This window comes from Balaenoptera ricei, chromosome 9 (assembly GCF_028023285.1).
Source record: "Balaenoptera ricei isolate mBalRic1 chromosome 9, mBalRic1.hap2, whole genome shotgun sequence".
NCBI lineage: Eukaryota > Metazoa > Chordata > Mammalia > Artiodactyla > Balaenopteridae > Balaenoptera > Balaenoptera ricei.
The window spans coordinates 6337338-6360542 of record NC_082647.1 but is presented as its reverse complement, the minus strand read 5'-3'; the positions used below and the strand labels follow the sequence as shown (position 1 = coordinate 6360542).

At 61.1% G+C, this 23205-nt stretch overlaps 2 protein-coding genes across 3 annotated transcripts; both read left to right on the top strand.

Annotated features, from left to right (window-relative positions):
• Window positions 1-521: 521 nt before the first annotated feature.
• On the top strand, window positions 522-17403 carry ABCB8 (ATP binding cassette subfamily B member 8). The gene is made up of 16 exons (XM_059933054.1): window positions 522-698; window positions 4638-4950; window positions 5286-5441; window positions 5518-5612; window positions 5762-5867; window positions 6740-6901; window positions 7002-7087; window positions 7213-7310; window positions 7747-7852; window positions 11088-11121; window positions 11339-11475; window positions 11670-11764; window positions 11910-12043; window positions 12754-12901; window positions 14317-14567; window positions 15244-17403. Exons 1-16 carry the CDS (start codon window positions 604-606, stop codon window positions 15367-15369), a joined length of 2142 nt encoding a protein of 713 aa, XP_059789037.1. The 5' UTR covers window positions 522-603; the 3' UTR covers window positions 15370-17403.
• Window positions 17404-17471: 68 nt separating this feature from the next.
• On the top strand, window positions 17472-23189 carry ASIC3 (acid sensing ion channel subunit 3). 2 transcript variants are annotated; one of them, XM_059933059.1, is made up of 12 exons: window positions 17472-17716; window positions 19062-19905; window positions 20657-20807; window positions 21008-21135; window positions 21292-21493; window positions 21588-21644; window positions 21753-21900; window positions 22188-22279; window positions 22395-22474; window positions 22576-22647; window positions 22841-22899; window positions 23018-23189. In XM_059933059.1, the coding sequence occupies exons 2-12, from the start codon at window positions 19372-19374 to the stop codon at window positions 23094-23096; spliced, it is 1602 nt and encodes a 533-aa protein (XP_059789042.1). In that variant the 5' UTR covers window positions 17472-17716; window positions 19062-19371; the 3' UTR covers window positions 23097-23189. The 2 variants fall into 2 exon arrangements, with proteins under 2 accessions (XP_059789042.1, XP_059789043.1); XM_059933060.1 differs by lacking the exon at window positions 22576-22647.
• The last annotated feature ends 16 nt before the right edge of the window (window positions 23190-23205 follow it).

The window sequence follows — 23205 nt, the reverse complement described above, 5'->3', positions numbered from 1 at the left end:
CGCCAGCGGTTCTAAACCATTGAGTAGGGGCAGCTTATCAGAATCACCAGGGGTTTTGTCCCCCCAAATATATGTGGCTGCCGTCCCCGGAGCTCTGACTCGCCTAGGAGAGCGGGTTGGGTGGCAAAGCACGTGCACATGTTTTGCAAAAACTCCAAACGATTTTTGTCCCTCAGTCGCCCAGAACCAGCGGTCTACACTCCCTGGAGACTCCGGAACATCTAGAGTCCGCTGGGGGCACCCATAAGAGAATGACCCGGAGGTCAGCAGCTGACGCGTTACTATGGATACCCCAGGGCGGGGGGACGCACTCTGCACACCCTCAAAACGTCACCCCATAGCCGACTCGGCCGGCCGGCACAGGGCAGGGCCCGCCCGGAACTGGGGGCGGGAGACAGGCGTCACTCTGCAATCACAGTTCCAGAAGGGGGGGGCTAACAAGGTTTTCTCCAATCACAGCTTGCAATGAAATTGATGCTTCTTTCCACCAATCATCGCCGAGTCGCGAGGGGTTTGTCGGGATGGGGACCGGAGCCAACATGGAGCCGTCAGTGGAGTAAGGGTGAAGCTGCTGTTGCCGGATGCTCCTGTTCTCACCCCACCATGTTGGTGCACTTATTTCGGGTCGGGATTCGGGGTAGCCCCGTCCCAGGCAAGCCGCTACTACCCCTGCGCTTCCAGACATTCTCGGCCGTCAGGTAAAAAGGGACAAACGTACTGGGAGCGCGGGCCATTGAGCCGCCGGCAGGGCGTGGGGACCGCCGGGAGATGGAGTCCCGGGCTCGCGCAAGGCCTGCTGGGAGTTGTAGGCCGGCCCGGCCCGGGGTTGAATGTCACTCCCCCGGGGATTGGCCTCAATTATTTACTGGGAGACCCAGGTGCCAGCAGGAGGCTCGGCGCGTCTGTATCTGCGTGTGGGCTGGACGGAGGGGGCGCTCTGGCCGGTGACCACGCTAGGTCTCCTCCCCACCAGCGGGCGCCGTGCTGCACAGGTGTCGGGCCCCCGTTTCCGGCCCCAGACCTCGTTCTTGGAATTGGTCTGGCGATGTGGACAAAAATTATTAGTGTCCAGAGACATTTAGTATTGCTGTTGTTCCAAAGAGTCAGTGTGAACTGAACAAAAATGGTTCCTAAATCGGGATACTCTCAGCAGAGATAGTCAATTTGGTAACGCGTATGTATGTGTTCTTGTATGGTCTACACACGTTGGTCTCGAGAGAAAGACACAGGTGGGAAACGAACATGTACCCTGAAACTGCCACTCCGCTGTAAATGCTTTATGAGAAGCGACTGATTCCTTTCTAATCCTGGAGTGAAGAACCCGAGAGCCAGGCAGGCAGCAGATTCGTAGGGGCGGGTGGATGTGGACTTGTGTCCTTTGGAAAACCCATCTGACTGATGGAGGGCGAGATGGGCGGAGCTGCAGTTAGAAGTACCGGTGCTGGGAAGTAATCCGCCAGTTCTTGGCAGTGACCAAGCACTGCTTAGACCTTAGTTTGGAGAAGATGAGAAAAGTTGGAAAGTGGCCATGGTAAATTATTAAAAGGCTTGAAAACAGTCCTTAGGAAAAGAGTAAGGGTGTCGATGTTTTTTAACTAGAGCGAAACTCCAGTAAAGACATCAAACAATGTTTTAGTATTTGTGTGTTCATAGTGTAGTGTTTTTAAAACGTCAGGTCACAACACAATAGATCATAAAGTGAATTTAGTGAGTCTGAATCATTTAAAAGTGAATATAATGGAATACATGTTAAAAACAAAGTAGGGGGACTTCTCTGGTGGCGCAGTGGTTAAGAATCCGCCTGCCAATGCAGGGGATATGGGTTCGATCCCTGGTCCGGAAAGATCCCACATGCCGCGGAGCAACTAAGCCCCTGCACCACAACTACTGAGCCTGCACTCTAGAGCCCATGAGCTACAACTACTGAGCCCACGTGCCACAACTCCTAAAGCCCGCACGCCTAGAGCCCATGCTCCGCAACAAGAGAAGCCACCTCAATGAGAAGCCTGCGCAGCACAAGGAAGAGTAACCCCCCGCTCGCCTCAGCTAGAGAAAGCCCACACACAGCAACGAAGACCCAATGCAGCCAAAAATAAATGAATCAATTAATTTTAAAAATTAGGGAGGGAATTCCCTGGTGGTCCAGTGGTTAGGACTTGGCGCTTTCGCTGCCGGGGCCCGGGTTTAATCCTTGGTGGGGAAACTAAGAACCCACAAGCCGCACAGGACAGCCCAAAAAAAATGAGGGGAAGTATTGTTTCGTGAAGCATTTCAGTTTTCTGTGACGTTGTGCTGGATCGCAACGTAAAACATATTTGTTACTGTTATCCACAGTAAGTCTAAAACCTTGCAAACGCTGCAGCAGCGAATCAGGGCAGATTGTTCTGCATTTCTAATGAGAGCATGTGCTCAACAAACATAACCATTCGCTGAACACTGATATGTTCTGCTAAGAGCTCTGCTAAGTGCTGGGGATACAGTGGTGAATAAGATAGGGCTTCCCGCCGTCAAGGAATATATGGTCTAATGGGGAAGAGGGGCATTTACACAGGGCAGAAAGACATTGAGCTTCTCCGTTTATATTTTGGATAGATATAAAGTACACAGTGGAAGACAGGCAGGTGGATCGGGTCGGGGGAGGTGTAATATAGAGGTGGCAAGAAGCCAAGGCCTCCCTGAAACAAGGAAGGATGAGATGGAGTGTGCAGTTAGGAGGGTCTGGAAATATGAAAGACCATCATAGTAAAGAAGAAACCTTTCATCTGTTTGTTTTTTAAAAGCCTCTCTTCATCAATAATCTCATTTGGATCTTTGATCGTCCTACCATATACTCTTGGCCAGATAATTTATGCTTCTAACAGCCCTCCCTATAGCCACTCCTGTCCTTCTCCAGCTCACTCCGCTCTATGATCTTTAAAATGCAATTATGGGGACTTCCCTGGTGGTGCAGTGGTTAAGAATCTGCCTGCCAACGCAGGGGACACGGGTTCAATCCCTGGTCCGGGAAGATCCCACATGCTGCGGAGCAGCTAAGCCCGTGAGCCACAACTGCTGAGCCCGCGTGCCACAACTACTGAAGCCCGCGCACCTAGAGCCTGTGTTCTGCAACAAGAGAAGCCACTGCAATGAGAAGCCCGCGCACTGCAAGGAAGAGTAGCCCCCGCTCGCAGCAGTGAAGACCCAACACAGCCAAAAATAAATTAAATAAATAAATTTAAAAAAAATTTTTTTTAAATTAAAAAAAATGCAATTATGATTATAGTCCTTGTTGCCCTCTCAAGCCCAGGTGTTTTAAAAGGACGGTAATGGGCTTCCCTGGTGGCGCAGTGGTTAAGAATCTGCCTGCCAATGTAGGCGACATGGGTTCAAGCCCGGGTCTGGGAAGATCCCACATGCCGCGGAGCAACTGGCCCCGTGAGCCACAACTACTGAGCCTGCGCGTCTGGAGCCTGTGCTCCGCAACAGGAGAGGCCGCGACAGTGAGAGGCCCGCGCACCGCGATGAAGAGTGGCCCCCGCTTGCCGCAACTAGAGAAAGCCCTCGCACAGAAACGAAGACCCAACACAGCCAAAAAAAAAATTAAATTAATTAATTAATTAATTAAAAAAAAAAAAAAGGACGGTAATGACTCCCCCCACCCCACCCCCACCCCCACCCTCCAGCCTCAGCAAGCTTTGTCGTTAGTTGTTTGTATCACACGCACACTAAAGCTTAACTACCACAGGGTAGTTACTTGGTCTGTACTGTTCGCCTCCTCTTCCTGTTCCTCAGAGCAGAGCACTGGTGCACAGTAGGCTGGCGGCCCTACGTTGCCATCTACAGGTACCGAAACTGCAGGAAAGGGGTGATCTTGGCCTATCCAAGATGACAAGATACGTTATTTGGATTTTATTTCTTTTTCTTCCTTCAGCTGACAGAGAGGGAGTCCGTCACCCTTTCCTTCCTTGCGTTGTCACATAAGCACTCAAGGCCAGGAAGGAGATGGGGCGATGGGATATATAATAAGCTTCCGACCAGTGGTCAGAGACTTGGGTCCAGTCCTGGCCCTGCCACACGTAACCCTGGGCTCATCACACGTGGCAGCAGAGGATGAGCCTGGACTCTGGAGTCAGACAGCAGGGTTCCTCTCTTGTCCTAGTTCTGTTGCTTGGGGACAAATGATTTCAGCTCTCAGCCCTGCAGGATTTTTTCATCTATCAAGTGAGAATACTGGCATCTCCCTCCCAGGGATGTGAGGATCAAACAGAGCGGACTGATGACTTGGCGAGGCGGGGGGCACTGTCCCGCTCTGAGCTGCATTCACTGGGAACTTCCGTGTTCTCCACTGTAAGAGGAGTGCTGTCCAGCTCTGAGGTCCTGTGATTCTGAGAGAGCAGGGGCTGGACATGGTCACTGGCTAGGGCCCGCCGTCTGAGAGACGAGCCAGGGAGAACACCTTTACCACTCGATTGCTTTCCACCGGGCGTGTTCATCTCAGAAACCGAGGTTGCTTAAGAGCCGCCCTGAGAAGGGCAGGGCGGGCCGTCGGGAGAGGGGCTGCTGCTCTCCAGAGGGCGGAGCTGAGAGCTCGGCCGCTTTGTTGTTCAGCTGAGGGCCAGCTGGGCCCTCGAGCCCTCAGTGCCGTTCTCTCCCTGCAGGTCCCGCGATGGCCGCCCCAGCTCCTGCCTCCTTGGGGCCGTGGCCCGGCTGCGGGCCCAGCTCCGGGCCCGCCTCCCTCGGGCCCCCCCAGCTCCCGGCCGCAGCCCCTCTGCCTGGCGCTGGGTTGGGGCAGTCCTGCTGGGCCCCGTGGTCCTAAGTAAGTGCCCCCGCCGCGGCCTTGTGGCCCTCTGTGAGGCAGAAGCGGCCCCTCCGGCCCGCTCCGGACCCGGTGTCGTGGAGCCCCGCTTCAACTGGAAGCTCTTCTGGCAGTTTCTACGCCCCCATCTGCTGGTCCTGGGGGCAGCCGTCGTGGTGAGGTCTTCTCCCGCCCCACCCCACGCCGGGGACAGGGAAGAATCCAGCCAGGGGTTCGCGGAAGCCCCAGCCAGAGCCGCCTAGGGACAGCTTTCCTGCCTGGCCGAATCTCAGAGGAGACCTCGGGAAGCAGCGGAGCTGGGGGTCACCAGGAGGACCTGCACAGGGCAGCTGGGTGAACAGGGTCCAGGGGTCCCCGGGGGCTGGCAGCTGGGCTTTAACTCTCCGAGAGACACAGGAGCCCCCAGAGCATGGGCAGTAGTGGGAGAGGAAGGGCCAGGCGTAGGGAAGAGCATGGTCCCCCTGTAAACATCTGTCTCCCACCCCCGAAGCTGGCACTGGGCGCAGCACTGGTGAACGTGCAGATCCCGCTGCTGCTGGGTCAGCTGGTGGAGATCGTGGCCAAGTACACGAGGGACCACGTGGGCAGCTTCCTGACGGAGTCCCGGAGCCTCGGCACCCACCTGCTCATCCTCTACGGCCTCCAGGTACAGCAGAAGGGAGGGCCCGGGGGCCGCCAGAGGAGCCGCGCGGGCGCCCCTCAGAGCCTGGCCTCTCTTCCAGGGCCTGCTGACCTTCGGGTACCTGGTGCTGCTGTCCCGCGTCGGCGAGCGCGTGGCCGCGGACATGCGGAGGGCCCTCTTCAGCAACCTGCTCCGGTACTGCCAGCCTCGGGCTGTGGGGTGCAGTGGTGGCGGGGACCAAGGGGCCCTCGGGGGCTCTGGGTGAATGTCTAGGGGCGGGGCCTCATCCTGAGGTTGTGTCTCCCTCTTCTCCCCCACCCGCTGCCCCTGTGTCCCACCGCCAGACAAGACATTGCTTTCTTTGATGCTAAAAAGACAGGGCAGCTGGTAAGCCGATTGACGACTGACGTGCAGGAGTTTAAATCATCCTTCAAACTCGTCATCTCCCAGGTCAGCGCCCAGGTCCCCGCACGCTCCCTCACACGCGCATGCTCCCTAGTGCGGATGCAGCAGGCCGGTCCTGCCCAGCCCCCGCCCCGCCCCACCCTTGGGCCCTGTGCCCAGGCTCACCCCGAAGCGAGAAGCCTGCTGTCTCGTGAGGGTGTGGGTGAGGGAAGAGGGAAGTTCACAGCAGGGAGGAGCCACGGCAGCGTCCAAGGTCAGGACAGGCTGTTTCTCTCCTGTTCTGAAATCCTACCTCCCCGGAAAACCTTCCCAAGAAGGAAGGCTCAGACAAGAGCCTTTCCTGACCCAGCTTGCCCAGAGCAGAATCACCACCTTGCCCCCGGAATGCCTGGCACGCTGACAGGAGAGGGAGCTATGGCTTTCTGCTCTATTCCTGATGTCCTCTCCTCTTCCCCCCACGTTGTCACTGACCCCTAGCCGTCCCTGGGCGGCATCACCAGGCAATTCTCTCTTTTTTTATTTTTTGGCCGCGCCTCATAGCTTGTGGGATCTTAGTTCCCCGACCAGGGGTTGAACCCGAGCCCCACAGTGAAAGCACCAAGTCCTAACCACTGGACGGCTAGGGAATTCCCCAGGCGATTCTCTTTCTGTTCAGTTTCTAGAGCAGAAGAGAATGAAAGTGGGATTTGTCCAGGGGGAGGACGCCTTGGTCCGCAGGCATTCTCACCCCGCCCCTTCATGCCAGCTCATCAGGAAGGGGTTACGCTCTGTGACCAGTGGACTGTCGGTTGGCCTCCCGGGGGTCGGACCTATGGCCTTGGCCTTGTGAGTGGAGAGCTAGCTGTAGCCAGCTGACTCTTGCTAAGCCCCCCACATCACGTTGCTGATGCCAGACAGCCTTCCTCTCCACCCCCCAGGGGCTGCGAAGCTGCACGCAGGTGGCCGGCTGCCTGGTGACCCTGTCCATGCTCTCCACGCGCCTCACCCTGCTGCTGATGGTGGCCACGCCTGCCCTGATGGGCGCCGGCACCCTGATGGGCTCAGCTCTCAGAAAATTGTCTCGCCAGTGTCAGGAGCAGGTACCAGAATTCCCGCCCGTCCTCCTCCTCTCTGCCCTGTACTCCTCTGTCACCCCTCCCTGTCTCCATCCTGGCTCCCTGACTCCTGGACTCCTCGCAGGTCGCCAGGGCAACGGCTGTGGCAGATGAGGCCCTGGGCAACGTCCGGACCGTGCGAGCCTTCGCCATGGAGCAGCGGGAAGAGGAGTGAGTGCCGGGCAGGGGTGGAGCCCAGGGCGGTGGCAGGGGGGCGGCCTCCCCAGATGCACCTCCCCCCGCCCCGCGTCCCAGCCTGCCTGCTTCCTGAGGGCTGGGCTCGGCTTCTGTCGCAGACTCTATGGAGCGGAGCTGGGGGGGTCCCGCTGTAAGGCGGAGGAGCTGGGCAGAGGCATCGCCTTGTTCCAGGGGCTCTCCAGTATCGCCTTCAACTGTGAGTGAGCGAGGACCCGCCGGGGGACCTGGGCTGTGGCTTGGGCTGAGCTCGGAGGAGCGAAGGACGGGCCCCAGCAGGGCGGGCGACGGGCAGCTCTCCACCTGCCCGAGGTCCTTCACGTGTCTCTCGAGGGCCATTCAGCCGGTCTACGGAGGCTGCTGTCGCCGGCAGGCAGTGGGCAGGGAGGCCCAGTGTCACAGCCGAGCCGTGTACAGCGCGCTGCTGGGCCGCCCCCGAGGGAGCCGTGGAGGTGCCCCCAACCCACTCGTTGCCAGATGACAAGACAGAGGCAGAGACCAGTCAAGTGACTTACCTAAATTCCAGTCAGCTGGGAGCACCGCAGGGACTGCCAGAGGGCACCAACACGTGGGCCAGGCTCTGTCCTCCGCCCTCCGCTGCTTCCTCCTTGAACCCCTGTCCTTGCCCCACTCAGGCATGGTCTTGGGCACCCTGTGTATCGGGGGCTCCCTCGTGGCCGGACAGCAGCTGACGGGGGGAGACCTCATGTCCTTCCTGGTGGCCTCGCAGACAGTGCAGAGGTGAGTGTGGGGCCGTTCCCTTTCCTAAGGGGCGCAGCTGGGCCAGGGGCCGGGGGTGCCAGTCTGCTGCGGGGACAGCTACCGGGTCCCCCGGCGAAGCTCAGGGCTGGGGATGGGGAGCCCGTGCCTTCGTCCAGAGCCCGCTCGGGGCTCCCAGCAGCCCCTGCATCCTAACTCGCTGACCGCACACTCAGAAACGCAGTTGCCATCTTCACCTTCCAGACAGTTCTTCGATGAGCCTTTTTTTTTTCTTTTTTCTTTTCTTTTTTTCGGCCACACCGCATGACATGCGAGATCTTAGTCCCCCGACCAGGGATCAAACCCGTGCCCCCTGCAGTGGAAGCGCGGAGTCTTAACCACTGGACCGCCAGGGAAGTCCCAAGCCTTTTTTTTTTTTTTTTTTTTTTGTGGCTGCGTTGGGTTTTCATTGCTGAGTGGGAGCTACTCTTAGTTGCGGTTCACAGGCTTCTCATTGCTGTGGCTTCTCTTGTTGTGGAGCACGGGCTCTAGGCGCGTGGGCTTCAGTAGTTGCAGCACGCAGGCTCAGTAGTTGTGGCTCACAGGCTCTAGAGCGCAGGCTCAGTAGTTGTGGCGCACAGACTTAGTTGCTCGGTGGCATGTGGGATCTTCCCAGACCAGGGCTCGAACCCGTGTCCCCTGCATTGGCAGGCGGATTCTTAACCACTGTGGCACCAGGGAAATCCCCCAAGGCTTTTAAAAAAATTTTTTGTAAAATACACATAACAGAATTTACCTTCTTAACTGTGTTTAAGTACACAGTTTTTGGTGGTTTTTTTTTTTTTTTTTTTTTTTTAGCCATGCCACACGGCGTGCAGGATCTTAGTTCCCTGACCAGGGATCGAACCTGCATCCCCTACAGTGGAAGCTCAGAATCTTAACCACTGGACCACCAGGGAAGTCCCTAAGTACACAGTTTAGTAGCGTTATATACACTCACATCATTGTGCAGTCATCACCACTATCCATCTTCAGAATGTCTTCATTTTGCAAAACTTTAATGCTGCACCTATAGAACCCCCCTCCCCCGCTCCCGCGGCCCCAGGCAACCCCCATTCTGCTTTCTGTCTCTGAATCTGTCTGCTCTAGGTCCTCATCTAGGTGGGATCATACGGTATCTGTCCCCTTGTGACGGGCGTATTTCACTGAGCATGACCTCGCCCAGGTTGAGCCACGTTGGAGCAGGTGTCAGAACTGCCTTCCTTTTTGAGGCTGAATAGGACTCCATGTATGGATAGGCCACCTTTGACACGCTTTTTAAGAGCTGGCCTCCCACCCTCTGCCTGACCTTCCCCTGCACGTCCCACCCTGCTGGCTCACCGTGTCCACGGCTCCACCGGCCCCGTCTGCCCGCAGGCACCAGAGCTCCCCGCTGGCTCTGCCACACGAGTGCCCAGGGCAGGCCTCCTCCTCTCTCCTGTCCCTTCCAAGCTAAGTTCCTAGCAGCTTCTTCCGCTGTTTCTCCTCACTGTTTCCCCCCCATATACCAAAACACATAAAACATAAATACACGTTAGATAAACAATGACAGTAAACATGATAGAATAGATAATTGAAGAGTGAAGACCTGTGTTACCGGCCAACCACGTCCAGAAGATAGAACGTCAGCTCAGATGCCCCTCTGGGTCCCTTCCTCGTCATTCCCAATGCCGATGGTCGTCGTGTCGTGGCTCTGCCCCGTGTCTTACCACCTGTGTCAGTGTCAGCCGTTTCTTCCAGAATCCCTCACCATCGGCCTTCTTATTATTGTCCTGGGCAGAATGGCGCTAAGCCGGAGGCAGGCAGGTAGAAAAGACTCCCTTTCTCAGCCCCAGACCCAGCATTCCCCAGAGACCAGACGCCACCCGTGTCTGCTCAGTGCTTCCTAATCTGGGCCCATTCAGACCCTCCCTGGTCCTGGGCAGCCTCACCCCTCCTTCCCGGAGGCCCAGGAACTGATCCCTGGTGGCCTTGGCACTAAGAGGGTCTGGCTGTACTGAGGTGGAACTTGGGCCCCCCCCTGCTGCCCCTCCCCCAGTGCTGACCTGGACGAACACCACTGGCTCCCTTCACGGTCACCCCACCGTGCTCCACGGGGCAGGGGCAGAAAGCCTCCCCCGGCGGAGGGCAGCCATCCGTCCCAGGCCTGGCCCCGCTCCCTCAGACGCGCCTTGCCCTGGGCCCCCTCCCCTTTATGGCCTGCGTCCAGACCCTTTCCTCTCCTCCCCGCTGCACTGCCTAGCCAGTTGGCAGAGCTGTGTCACAGACTTCAGAAAGCCTGTCTCGCAGGCTGCTAGGTGCTAGGTGGGGCGGCTTCCCCAGCCACAGGCCTCAGGCGCAGACTAACTTGCTGTCCTGCCTCTTCCTTCTCGGGAGGTTCTCCGGCCCGGTTCCTTGCGGGCTCCTCCCCCCTCCCCCACCCCCGGTGCTGGGAGAAGTGAGATCCTGGGGAGTCAGTCTTGCCTCTTCTTCTCTTCGAGAAGAACCCGCATGCACAATCGGAGACGCACAGTCACGGGCTAGCCTGGCCCGTGACTAAGCCGGGGGCTGGTGACTCAGGAGCAGTGACTCACCTTCCTCCCAGCAGCCGGCAGCCCCGCACGGCGACGAGGAGGCGACCCACCGTCTGGACAGACAGACACTTGCCCCTCCGCTCACACAGGGCGGAGCCCGTGATGACATGTCTTGAGGGAATTTTGTCTGGGGTCCCCCCAGAGTTCCCCCTGTGGTCCAATGTCTTCTGTTTCCTTCTTTCTCTAGAAGGAGTAACATGGTTTTTTCCACCTTCATTAACCCTTGCTTCCCCCAGGAGTGGACAGCGCTAGGTCTGACCCCCTTGGTGGGCCTCACAGCCCCTCCCTGCAGGCTGCGGGCAGCGTGGAGTCCAGCCCCACCGCGCCCTGCGCCCTGCGCCCTGCGCCTGCCTTCCCTGTTTCCTCCCTGGAGCCGGCCATCAGGTAGCTGATGACTGTCAGCCGCATCCGGGGCAGGAGGGAACGTGGCTCTGAAAGGGGAAGTTACTTGCCAGGTGACCTCCCGAGGGGTGCCGGATCCCAGGGCTCCTAAGGCCCCAGGTTTAGGGAATTACCTCTGCATTTGGCTTCCGGCCGCCTGTTTCCTCGCCTCACCCAACACGTCCCCCACGTGGCTGAGACCCAGACCTGCCCCTCTGGCGCCGGCCCGCCTTGTCTCAGGCTCTCCTCGTCCCCCTCTTTCAACACTCCTCTTTTACTCGCAGGTCCATGGCCAACCTCTCTGTCCTGTTTGGTCAGGTGAGTGGCAGAGTTGGGTGGGTCCAAGGATGTGGACACAGCACCTGGGCTGGAGTCCCGTCAGCCACTGATGTCACTTGTGTGCCGTGGGAATTGGGTGTCGGGCGGAGGGGATACCACAAGCCCCTCCCCCGCCGCCAAGTGGGAGTCCAGAAGATGCTGCCCATTCCCTGGGACCCCCTGCCTCCCTCACGCAGACTTTAACCCCCCTCCCCAGGTGGTGCGGGGGCTCAGTGCAGGCACCCGGGTCTTCGAGTACATGACCCTGAGCCCGTGCATCCCGCTGTCCGGGGGCCACTGCATCCCCAGGGAGCACCTGCGCGGCTCCATCACCTTTCACAACGTCTGCTTCAGGTCAGCATCAGTGGCGGGCGCAGGGGTGGTTCTCTCCGGGTTGAGGGCGGGAGAGGGAGCCTGTCTGGGGACCTGTGGGTCAATGTCTCCCTCTAAGTAAGCCCCCCTCGGGGGTGCAGGGAGACTTTGGGAGGGACCCGGGCAACAAGGGGCCGGGAACCCGGTCTGACTGAGGGTCTCTTGGCTCCTCCCAGCTACCCCTGCCGCCCTGGCTTCCACGTGCTCAGAGACTTCACCCTCACGCTGCCCCCGGGCAAGATCGTGGCCCTGGTGGGCCAGTCCGGGGGAGGTAAGAGGAGCCCGCCACCCTCCCACCTGTGACTTCTCCCTGTGGGAGCCACTCAGTGTGGAAGGAGGGGCCCCTCCACTGCCACCGGGGGCGTCCCTCTCCCGGAACACACTCCAGAAACCCATGCCCCCTCCCGAACCTCCAGGAAAGACCACCGTGGCTTCCCTGCTTGAGCGCTTCTACGACCCCACGGCGGGCACGGTGACGCTGGATGGGCAGGACCTGCGCACCCTCGACCCCTCCTGGCTCCGGGGTCAGGTCATCGGCTTCATCAGCCAGGTGCCTGCTTCTCTCAGTCCCTGCGGCCTGGGCCCCTTCCCCTTCCCAGCCCCGTCACCTGCTGCCCTCCTGGGGGCACTGGGGGGCGAGCTGGCTCTCTTTCACTGGTCCCCGGCATTCACTGGGGTCCCAGCGACTGCAGCTCTGCCCTTGGAACTCTGTTCCTCAACGTAAAAGGTCTAAGCAGGTGGAAGTGGGGTTGCCGTTTTAGGATCCCTGGGTTCTGTGGTGTCCAAAAGGTCTGGACACCACACGGTGTTGCTGAGCACTGCTGGTGGCTCACCCACCCACTAAGCAAGGCCCCGCAGCCCCGCTCTGAAGCTCTCAGCCCCACTGCTTTCCCAGCGAGGGTCCACCTCCCCCCACCCCCCAAGTGTGGATAGAGGGCGCCCTTTTGGCAGGAGAAAGCCAAATTGTAAAACCCTTCCCTGCCCATCTCCCCAGAGAGGAGGGACCCTGCCGGGCCAGCTGGCCTTGCTCTCCCAGCCGCCTTCCCGCTCCCCTTCCCGAGGGGCTCCGTGCCATGCAGGAGCTCGGCTTCTCCCCCCTTTGATGGACCTCTCTGTCTGTGTTTGACCTGTAACTTTGAACTGCCCCTACCTGCCCTCCAAGTGGTCCTGTTCTGGCCGAAACAGCCTCTCCTGATGCGCCCCTCAGGGGTTCAGGGCAAAATCAATGTTTCCGATGGACCCTCCACCTCCCACCCCCAGGAGCCAGTCCTGTTCGGAACAACGATCATGGAGAACATCCGTTTCGGGAAGCTGGACGCCTCTGACGAAGAGGTTTACGCAGCTGCCCGGGAAGCCAACGCACATGAGTTCATCACCAGCTTCCCCGAGGGCTACAACACCGTCGTGGGTGAGTTCAGAGAAAGCATCCTGCTGGGGTCCGCGGGGCCCACGTGCAAGGCTGGGATCCGGGGGGCAGGAACACAGTCACGGCATCGGGGAAGACCAGACAACAACCATGGCCGAGTGGGTCAGAGACGACTCTGTGGGGACAGGGGAGACAGGGCCCATGCAGTTCAGGCACAACCAGGCTGCAGGGACGGGAGCGTGACGGAGGGCAGGGGCGCGAGTGCTCCGTGACGTGGGGACTCTTCAGAGCTCACCACGTCAGCTCCCAAGACCTGACCAGAAGCAAGGGGGTGTTACCTCCTTGTAATTGTTTATCCTTCTGTATCCTTTTATCCTTCAACGAAAGGTGCTCCCCCTGGTTATCCATAGGGATGGATTTGGTTGAGCAAGTCTGTCTTCCGACTTACCCAGAAGAGGGCTCTGGTGGTTCTGGAACATTGCAATACTGTAGCATCACGCTGGAGTCTTCATAGTGCGGCTTGCACTTTGTGTGTTCATCTCAGAGGTCTTTTTTTTCAGCCTTTGGGCTCATGTTTATCGTCCAGAGTCTCTTGGCTCTGTTGCAGAATGTTCCAGCATATCTCACGGCACAGGCATATCCAAGGTTCTCAAATCTTCTCGAAACCTAGTCCTGAGTCTGGCTGAGCTTAGCCTTCCGAGTGGTGCCCCCGCTGTGGGTAGCCGTCCTTCGTGTCCCGTGTTACTCACTGCTCGGATTCCTGTGGACCCCGCCCTGACTGGGAGCCGGGCCCACTCCTCTCGGGCACGCTCCTTGTACCCCCGACCCAGTGCACTCGCGGGCTTGTCCGGGGCTGCAGCCTGCCCTCCCGCTCTGTGACTGCAGAGTCACCTGAGGCTCTTTTTGGCAACCACGCTGCCACCTCTGCTGTTCTCTGTGGGCATTTTGGACCCCAGGTATGGTCTTCCCAGAATGCCCAGGTGGGTTTTGAATCCCACTGTTGTGCCACCCCCTACCCCACCGCAGGAGTCACATCTGGATCCTGGATGTCCCCACAGCAGCAGAGACCCCAGAGGCCAGGAGAAGGCGGCTAGCGCTGCTGGGCCAGGGCGGGGGGTGGGACCCAGGCCCGTCATGGCTCCGAGCCCCTGCCCTGGTGCGTGGGTGGAGCCCAGCGACACCTCTGGGCATCACTGAGCCCCGTTGCGTGCGCGACCCCTGTCATCGTGTGAGCGCGTGTGCACGTGTGCACGTTTGCACGGGGATACGGGATCGGGTTGCTGCCAGGCGTCACCCCTGCCCTCAGAGAGGCAGGACGAATGCGCACGGGGCCAGGGCAGGGCCCTGAGGGGCCAGATGGGAAGTGCCAGGCGGCCCCGGTGGCCATCTGCAGGGCCGCCCCCAAGTGCAGAGCTGAGCGCCCCTTCAGGCCCCCGCCCTATCCCCTTCCTCCCCAGGCGAGCGGGGTGCAACCCTGTCTGGTGGCCAGAAGCAGCGCCTGGCCATCGCCCGAGCCCTCGTCAAGCAGCCCTCAGTGCTGATCCTGGATGAGGCGACCAGCGCACTGGACTCGGAGTCTGAGAGGCTTGTGCAGGAGGCCCTGGACCGCGCCAGCGCCGGCCGCACCGTGCTGGTCATCGCCCACCGGCTCAGCACCGTGCGTGGGGCCCACCAGATCGTCGTCCTGGCCCACGGCCGGGTCTGCGAGGTCAGCTGGGGCCCCGGGAGCAGGGCGGTGGGCTGGCACAGCTTCAGCCACGGACACAGCGGAACGGGTGGCTCAGCCGGGCTGTGTGAGGGTCTGGCCTGGCCCTGGGCCTGGGGCTCATAGTCTGAAAGCAGCACCCGTGTGGATTCAGGAGTTCTGCCCTTAGATAAGCCCTGGCCTCTCGGGGCCCCAGCTTCTTCCTCTGTCCCCTGGGGCGGGGCGGTGAGTAGAGCTGCAGCGTGGCTCCCAGGGTCAAAGGGGAAAGTTCTCGGAGAGGCGTTCGCTGCTGCGGGAGGGGCCCAGGGGCTGAGGCACAGAAGAGGCCGCACCAGGGACCCTGATCAGGGCCCAGGCAGGAGCAGCACCCCAGAGGCTGGGCCTGCAGCAGGGCTCGGGGGCTGTATGGGGCCCGGCTCACAGCCCCCTGGCCACTCGCACTGGGCCCTGTAAGAAAGACAGGGGCACCCAGATGCTCTTCCACGATCCAGCTAAGCTGACAAATGCAGATGCGCCAGTGGCGATCCGCAATCAGCTGTGCTTTGGTTTCACACTCTCCTCAGGACTGACAGTGGCTTAGGCGAAGCCGTGCCCAACGGCTCATGAGAAGCTGGCCCTCCGAGGGCTCTGAACTCCGAGCTGGGTTGGGGTGACCGTCTGCCCTCCTTCCTCTCTCCAGGTGGGGACCCATGAGGAGCTCCTAAAGAAGGGCAGGCTCTATTCGGAGCTCATCCGGAGACAGGCCCTAGATGCCCCGCCTCCGGAGACGCCCAGGGGCCCCGGGAAGCAGCACCCCAAGTCCTGAGAGGTCTGGTCACCGCCGAGCATCCGTGCCCAGGGCCAGGGCCCAGCTCGGGGGGGATCCCGGGGACCGAGCCCCCAGGAGGGCCAGCACGCTGGGGTGGGGGCCATTGCTCCCCCTGCTCGCAGCGAAAGCCGGGCCAGGCGCCGGGCTGGGAGGAGGTTGGGCGCGCTTCTCCTGCTGCTGCGCCCCTCCTGCCAGAGCTGAGAGTCCTTGGGCTGCACAGCGGGCCCCTGCTCTGTTCCCTTCCTCTGCCAAGCCCTCCCCGACCCCTCTCCCAACCCTGCCGAGCCTCCCCCTGTACCCGACAGGCTAAAGGTGTGCAGGCCGCAGCTGCAGGGAATTTTCACAAGTCAGCATCGGGGGTGGGAGCAGGGACTCACCCCAGGATTCGTCCCACACCCGCACCAGGACCTCAGCCTCCTCCACTGACTCCCGACAGGCCTCTCGGGGCCCTGCGAGAAGGCGCCCACCCGCTGAGCCAACCCTTCAAACCCTCAGCCCACATCTTGGGAACAACTTCCCTTCCTTCTCCTTGCTCCTTTACACAGTCCTTTCTCTAGATTTTGCCCTCCCCTCGTCTAAACGGGACGGGTGCCTAACAGGCCCCCTGGCTTTTGGGGAGGGAGTGGGGGGGCGGGCAGCTGTGGTCTGATCCACAAGAGGTTCTGCCCCGGCCCCGTGCGCCTCGAGCCCGTCACCTGGTGAGATTGTGGACCGCCACCCTCTATGTGAGGACACTTACCTCTGAAAGGGACAGAAGAGGACATGCACCCCAAACTCCAGCCACGGGGGACATTCAGTGCTAACAGTCACCACACCACTAAGGAGCAGCTGGTGCTAAGCTCCTTGGGCTGACAATACAAAATCAGTCCGACAGGCAGCAGTCACTGCCAGACCAGCCTCCCGGCGTGGTCAGAGAGGCTCCCTGGAGCAGGTGGGACCAGAGCCTCACTTTGAAAGAGGATAGGCCAGCTGCCCGGGTGGCACAAGCCTGTGACTCCAAAGCTGTGAATGGGGTGGGGCTGGACCTTTGTCCGCTTCTGGGGACGTAAGAGCAGCCAGGGTTTGCCCCCGGCCCTGGTCAGCTCCTAGAACCGGGCACCCCTCCTGCCTTGGTTCTGCTCGTGTCACGTCCCACCAGGAAACCTTCCCCCTTCACAGCCACATCTGGGCTGAGGACTCCATCATGAGTCCTGCGCCCTGGCTTGAGGAAGAGGGGCCGCCCGTGCTGGACCTTCAAGGCCAGCCAGACCTTTTGGATTTATCCCGTGGCATAGAAGGACGATGCCATGTTTCAGGGGTTGGCAGGAGGTGCAGGGGCAGCTGTGGCTGGAGGCCAGCCTGGAGGAGGCTGCAGCGGCTCAAGTGTGAGTGCAGGAGCTGGGGTGAGAGTCCCCACAGCCTCTTCTGGGTGTGGTTTAGGACCAGGTGCTACTTTAGGGAAATATCCCTAAATATCCCAGGGCCAAAGCCACCCTGGTTTGATGCCCTGCTTTCTTACTGATGAGAGGTCGCACCCAAGGGCAGGCTCGGCCCGGGAAGCAGAGCACGGGCTAGCTCCGGGTTACTTTGCCACTAAACGCCTCCCTAGTGAGGGCAGCCAAGGGCAGGCCTCAACTCCCCGGCCAAGTCCACACCGGCCTGCCCGGCCCCTCCCGGCCGAGGCCAGCTCGTGCTCTACCAGCACCAGCCGCAGCCTCCAGCCACCCAGACGTCTCCTGACACCAGATTCAAGGTCTCTCCTTACCTCTGCAGGGTGGCCTCTCCAAATCCTGCCCCCCCCAATCCCCTCTTTAGGGAAGTAGTGAGATCCATGGCGAGCCCTGAGCTGGAAGGCCCTGTGGTCAGCTGCACACTTGTTATGTAGCCTTAACCTCAACCTTGGCTCCTGCAGCTATTCCACGCGGATCGTAAACCTAGCTGTGCTTAATTTCGAGAGCTTCTTTTAGTTTAATTAGAATAATCGGTGGTAAAGTACTTAGCCTCAGAAGCTGGTGACATCTGTGCAATAAACCATGTTATTCACTCCTTCAAGGTGTGTGTTCATTAAGCACCTGCTGTGTGCCGCCCTGTCTGCCGGGGTTGGGGGGATGAGGACATCCCTGCCCCCTTGAGACCTGCAGCGGTCTCATCAGGAGGACGGACAGGAGGCCAGGCGATCACAGTGCGACGTGATCATGGTCAGTTGGCGAACTACGTTCCACTCACTGCCGAGAGCCCGTGGACCCTCGCCTGTAATGCTTTGTGGAAGGACACGGAGTAGAAATAAATTGCAGTAAATAAATTAGTGAAGATAAATCTGCTTTCTCTCAGGCCTGCAGTGCAACTCCCAGCTCCACGGGGGCAGGTGAGCGTTTAACCAAACGCAGGGCTTGACGCCAGCAAGGAGCAGCCCTGACAGTCCTCCGCGACAGCTGCAGTGCTCAGCAGCTGCCTCCCGTCCCTTGTACCTTGGATTAGCAAGACACCCGAGTCCCGCTTGAGGCCTTGCAGACGGCAGCTCTGCCTTTTAGAGATGTCCGCTCTAGCCTCTGGGAGTCCTCCCCCGCCCGACCCAGCGTCTCCTCCGCATCGTCAGTCAAATGCCCCGGCTCTGCCCCCTCAAGGCCAGTGTTGCCATGCTGTGCTAGGCACTGTGGCCCAGGGCACTCCAGCCGGTTTGGGGGCAGCGTCTCTCCTCCTTTAGAAAAGCCCCCGTGCAAAACAGGCACACTCCGTGTTACTGATGGGAGCGCACAGTGGTGTAATAACGCCTATGGTGGGGAATTTTGTGCTATCGAATTACCCATGCAGTTGCCTCTTCTTGACCCAGCAGTTCTATTTCTGGGAGTTTACGTCTGTACAATGCTACTGAGAGCACCACTGTTTGTAATGGAAGACTGGAAACCCCCAGTGCCCATCAACAGGGGTGTGGTTATATAAATGATGGTACATCCACATAAATGAAATGCTATGCCGCCATTTAGAAAATGAGGAAGTTTTCCAGGTACTGGATACCACATGGTCTCCAGAATATGTTGTCAAGTGGAAGAAGATGTGAAATGATAGGGCATCCATATTACCTGGTAGGGCGGCACACGGGCACCCGTGTTATACTCGAAGGGCGACAGGTGAGCCCACCGTCACCATCATTGTGGCAGAGGCCAGCGCCCCAGACACGAGGGCCTGAGCATGGGGAGGTGGGAAGAGAGGGTCACTGGAGACAGACCACCTCTGGACTTGGGGCCGGAAGAGACCCTGGCACCCAGAGTAGGCCAGGACGTTGGGGGCTCAGAAAGAAGAGTCTGCTGGTGCCAACTTCCCACAACTTTCCAGCCTGGTCAGGAGCCAGCTCCGCTCTGCGAAAGAGCAGATGATCCCGCGTGAGGTTAGGGGGAAGGGAGGAGAGGGCACAGGACGGGGACTGGGCCAAGGGTCAGCGACTGACCCTCAGGCCCAACATACAGGGGCTGCAGCTGGGAACCTAGAGGGCCCCGAGGGCACCCCCAGCCCCAATTGATCTCTCGGCTCCCCGCAAGCCTACCCCGGATTGCTGTGGTTTCCTGCTGGCGCCTCTGGTCTCCACAGCCAGGCCTCCCCCCACGACGCTGCACTAATGGCTCAGCCTGGGGCCCCAGAGACCTCCCCGCCCCCCAGGCTGCTCTGCCAGCCCCCTTACCCCCTCGCCGCTGAAACCCAATCTTCTGCCGCAGCTCTGGCTCAGCGGAGCAGCCTCCAGCAGAGCCGCCCTGCTTTCCACATCAGCTGCACCCTACCTGGTCTCAGCCTCGGAGCCCCCAGCCCAGCACCGCGTCCAGCAGAGCCACGGCCAGGTCCTGGAGGAGGCCGAGCTGGACCCGCCAGGCCAGTACCTCCCCACCCTCTCCTCTCCTGGCCGAACACCCGCGTGACCCCTGCCTGACCCTCTGAACCCCCTCTCAGCCCCTCCAGTCCTCGGACCGACCCTCTCTCCTCCTCCTAAGCCTCTGTAGCTTGGTCCCCCCCGCGCCCCGGGCTCCGGCCATGAAGCCCCGCTCAGGGCCGGAGGAGGCCCAGCCGCCGGCCTCAGACATCCGCGTGTTCGCCAGCAGCTGCTCGATGCACGGCCTGGGCCACGTCTTCGGCCCGGGAGGCCCGATGGCACGCCGGGGGCTGTGGACCGCAGCCGTGCTCCTGGCACTGGCCACCCTCCTCTACCAGGTGGCTGGGAGGGTGCGCTACTACGGGGAGTTCCACCACGAGACGGCCCTGGAGGAGCGTGAGAGCCGCCGGCTCACCTTCCCGGCCGTCACCCTGTGCAACATCAACCCGCTGCGCCGCTCACGCCTCACGCCCAACGACCTGCACTGGGCCGGGCCCGCGCTGCTGGGCCTGGAGCCCGCCGAGCACGCCGCCTACCTGCGTGCCCTGGGCCGGCCCCCCGCGCCGCCCGGCTTCATGCCCAGCCCCACCTTCGACGTGGCCCGGCTCTACGCCCGGGCCGGGCACGCCCTCGAGGACATGCTGCTGGCCTGCCGCTACCGAGGCTGGCCGTGCGGGCCCGAGAACTTCACCACGGTGAGCCGGCCGCCCGATCCGTCCAGCCGGGGGCCCGGGAGCGCCAGGCGGTCCCTGCCGGGCCTGGCCGGCCCACACTCCCCCAGAGCCAGGGAAGCTTAACAGCCGTGCTGGGGGATCCTTTCCTCCCCCACCCCACCAGTGCCTTTCTGTTCAGCCAGGAAGCTGTCCTCCTCGGGCCCCTCCCTGCTGCTCAGCCGGACTGCAGCGTGCAAGGTCACGCCTCCCAGCCAGGGGCACCCACCCAGGCTGGCTCTGGGCCCAAGGTCCGGTCTGTGGAGAGCCTGCTCCTGGGGCGTGGGGGGATCTGGTGTTCTAGGGCAGGAGACCCTCCTCTTTGCCGGGGGAGGGGGCTGCTTTCCCCGCTGTCTCTTCCACATTCCGCCAGGCCTGCAGGAGGGCAGCTGGGCCCCTCTTCCTTTTATGCCAGTCTCCAAAGAAACACTCGCCCTGCAGGCTGTGCCCTGGGCTGGGGGTGGAGGTGGGAGTGAGGAACTGGAGGGCCCAAGCCTGTCCTTTCCTGTGGGAAAGGGGCAGGGTTAGCTGGTCACAGTCAGTGAGGGTCCAGCTACATGTGCCGCTTGAGGGAGGGTCTGGGGGCGTTAAGATGTGGGCCTCAGTGTTCAAAGAAGAGGCCCAAATAGAGGATGGGGAGGGAGGGGTCCCACGGTCCTCGCACTGGCCCAGGGGAAAGGGCTGGCTGAGCTCCTGGTTCCCTGGCGAGGCCTGTCCCCTGTCTGCCCTCCCCCAGGTCTTCACCCGCATGGGGCAGTGCTACACCTTTAACTCCGGCGCCGAAGGGGCAGAGCTGCTCACCACTCCCAAGGGCGGCGCGGGCAGTGGGCTGCAGGTCATGCTGGACGTGCAGCAGGATGAGTACCTGCCCATGTGGAGGGATACGGGTACGGGGCGCACGGGTGAGGCCGGGGAGTGGCAGAGGGGGTGCAGAAGGCCCCGGGAAGAAGTGGAGGTGCGGGGAGGGCCCCAGGCCTGTCCTTTCCTGTGGGAAGTGGGTGGGTTTAGCCGGTCACAGCCCTGGGGAGAGGGGGCTGCAGGAGGGGCCTCTTGGGACTCAGGCCTCAGGGTCCCCCCTTCCCTGCAGAGGAGACGCCGTTTGAGGTGGGGATCCGAGTGCAGATCCACAGCCAGGAGGAGCCGCCACTCATTGACCAGCTGGGCTTCGGGGCGGCCCCTGGCTACCAGACTTTTGTGTCCTGCCAGAAGCAGCAAGCATCCTCTCTGGTGCCTCCAAAACCAGGCTCCGACTCCCTCCTCAGCCCACACCCCTCAGACCCCAACCCCAGCTCCTCAGACCTGTCCCAGTGATGTCGCATTCTACCCAGGCCCCCACTTCTCCCAGAGCCTCCTTAACCTGTCCGCCTACAGCTGAGCTTCCTGCCGCCACCCTGGGGTGACTGCAGCTCTGTCTCTCTGGACCCTGACTTTGAGCCAGAACCCTCTGGTCCTCTGGGTGCCCCCAGTCCCAGCCCAGGCCCCAGCCCTCCCTATAGTCTAATAGGGTGTCGCCTGGCCTGCGAGAGCCGCTATGTGGCTCGGAAGTGCGGCTGCCGAATGATGCATATGCCAGGTAAGGGGCTGGGGGCAGCGGAGGAGGGGGTCCGAGGAGGCAGGGAGGCCTGGGGGGGGCCGCTCCTGAAGCTGTCTCCTCCGCCCCCGTGCAGGCGGCGCGCCGGTGTGCAGCCCCCACCAGTACAAGGACTGCGCCCACCCGGCGCTGGGTAAGGGGCAAGCCTCTCCCGCATCCCACCCCCACCCTGCTCCACCCGCGACCCCGACCCCGACCCCGCGGGGCGGGCGGCCCTGACCCAGGCGCCTGTGGCCCGCAGACGCCATGCTGCGGAAGGACGCGTGCACCTGCCCCAACCCGTGCGCCAGCACGCGCTACGCCAAGGAGCTCTCCATGGTGCGGATGCCGAGCCGCGCCGCCGCCCGCTACCTGGCCCGGAAACACAACCGCAGCGAGGCCTACATCGTGTGAGCCCCGCAGGGGGCCGGGGGCGAGGCGAGCGCCGAGCCTCCGGGCTGAGCCTCCGTGCGCAGCGCCCAGGGATGGGACACCAAGCTACACATCATTAGCGGGCTCGGGGACTCTGGGCAAGCTGCGTAACCTTTCTGACGCCGGCTCTTCCGAAAATGGGGACGGTGACGCCCCTCCCCAGGGCTCAGGAAAGGACTCAGAGACCAGAGAATGGGGCACCTGTTCCTGCCAGCAGCTGGCACTAGGGGCGTCCGGCGAACACTCTTGGCCTCTCTTCCTCCAGGGAGAATGTGCTGATGCTGGACATCTTCTTTGAGGCCCTCAACTACGAGACGGTGGAACAGAAGAAGGCCTACGAAATGTCGGAGCTGCTCGGTGCGTGCGTGTGCGTGTGCGTGTGTGTGTGCACGCACGTGCAGGCAACCTGCGGCCTGGGGAGCTGCGGGCAGAGCGGGTAGCAGTGAGCTGACAGGTGACCCGGTCTCCACAGGTGACATTGGGGGCCAGATGGGGCTGTTCGTCGGCGCCAGCCTGCTCACGGTCCTGGAGATCTTGGACTACCTCTGTGAGGTGGGTGGGCCTGGGCTCCAGCCGTGGGAGGGGGGCAGAGCCAAGCCACAGGATCCAGGGGGCAGGTATGCGCTGGCCACCTCCAGCACTGCTTCCCCCAGGTGTTCTGGGACAGAGTCCTGGGATACTTCTGGAACCGAAAGCGCTCCCAAAGGCACTCCAGCGCCAACCTGGTAATAGCACTTCCTCCTCCCCTGCCCTCTCCACTGCGGGTGCTCAGCCCCTCCGCCTAAGTGTAGAACGCCCCCCCTACCCAGCTGAGAAAAGTGATGGGGGAGGAGCGTGCAGTGACCTTGGCTGGTCCCTGGGAGGGAGGATCCCCGCCGCCACCCCCCCCAACCTCTGACCCTCTCCCTCCTCTCACAGCTTCAGGAAGGGCTGGGCAGCCATCGAACCCCAGTTCCCCACCTCAGCCTGGGCCCCAGGTAACAAGAAAGGGCCCCCTAAGGTCAAGGGAGATGGGGCAGGTCCAGTCCAGAGGGCAGGGGCAGGGCAGTGGGCGAGAGGCCTCCTGTCCCAGGGCCGTGGTCCGTGTCTCCCCAGGCCTCCCACCCCTCCCTGTGCCGTCACCAAGATGCTTTCTTCCTCTCAACGCACCTGCTACCTCGTCACCCGGCTCTAGATGGGGCGTCTGTGTCTTCAGGGCCACACCCTGACATCCTGGACGTGGCCAGCCCGCACGTGTCTTTGCCACCTTCACCCCAAATAAAGTTCTAGTGCCTCAGCCTCAG

Coding starts and splice junctions, on each gene's coding strand:
- ABCB8 (XM_059933054.1), top strand. CDS start 604: ATGTTGGTGCACTTATTTCGGGTCGGGATTCGGGGTAGCCCCGTCCCA. Junction 5,442..5,517: donor TCATCCTCTACGGCCTCCAG/GTACAGCAGAAG, acceptor CCTCTCTTCCAG/GGCCTGCTGACCTTCGGGTA. Junction 5,613..5,761: donor CTCTTCAGCAACCTGCTCCG/GTACTGCCAGCC, acceptor TCCCACCGCCAG/ACAAGACATTGCTTTCTTTG.
- ASIC3 (XM_059933059.1), top strand. CDS start 19,372: ATGAAGCCCCGCTCAGGGCCGGAGGAGGCCCAGCCGCCGGCCTCAGAC. Junction 21,645..21,752: donor CTGCGCCCACCCGGCGCTGG/GTAAGGGGCAAG, acceptor TGTGGCCCGCAG/ACGCCATGCTGCGGAAGGAC. Junction 22,900..23,017: donor CACCTCAGCCTGGGCCCCAG/GTAACAAGAAAG, acceptor GTGTCTCCCCAG/GCCTCCCACCCCTCCCTGTG.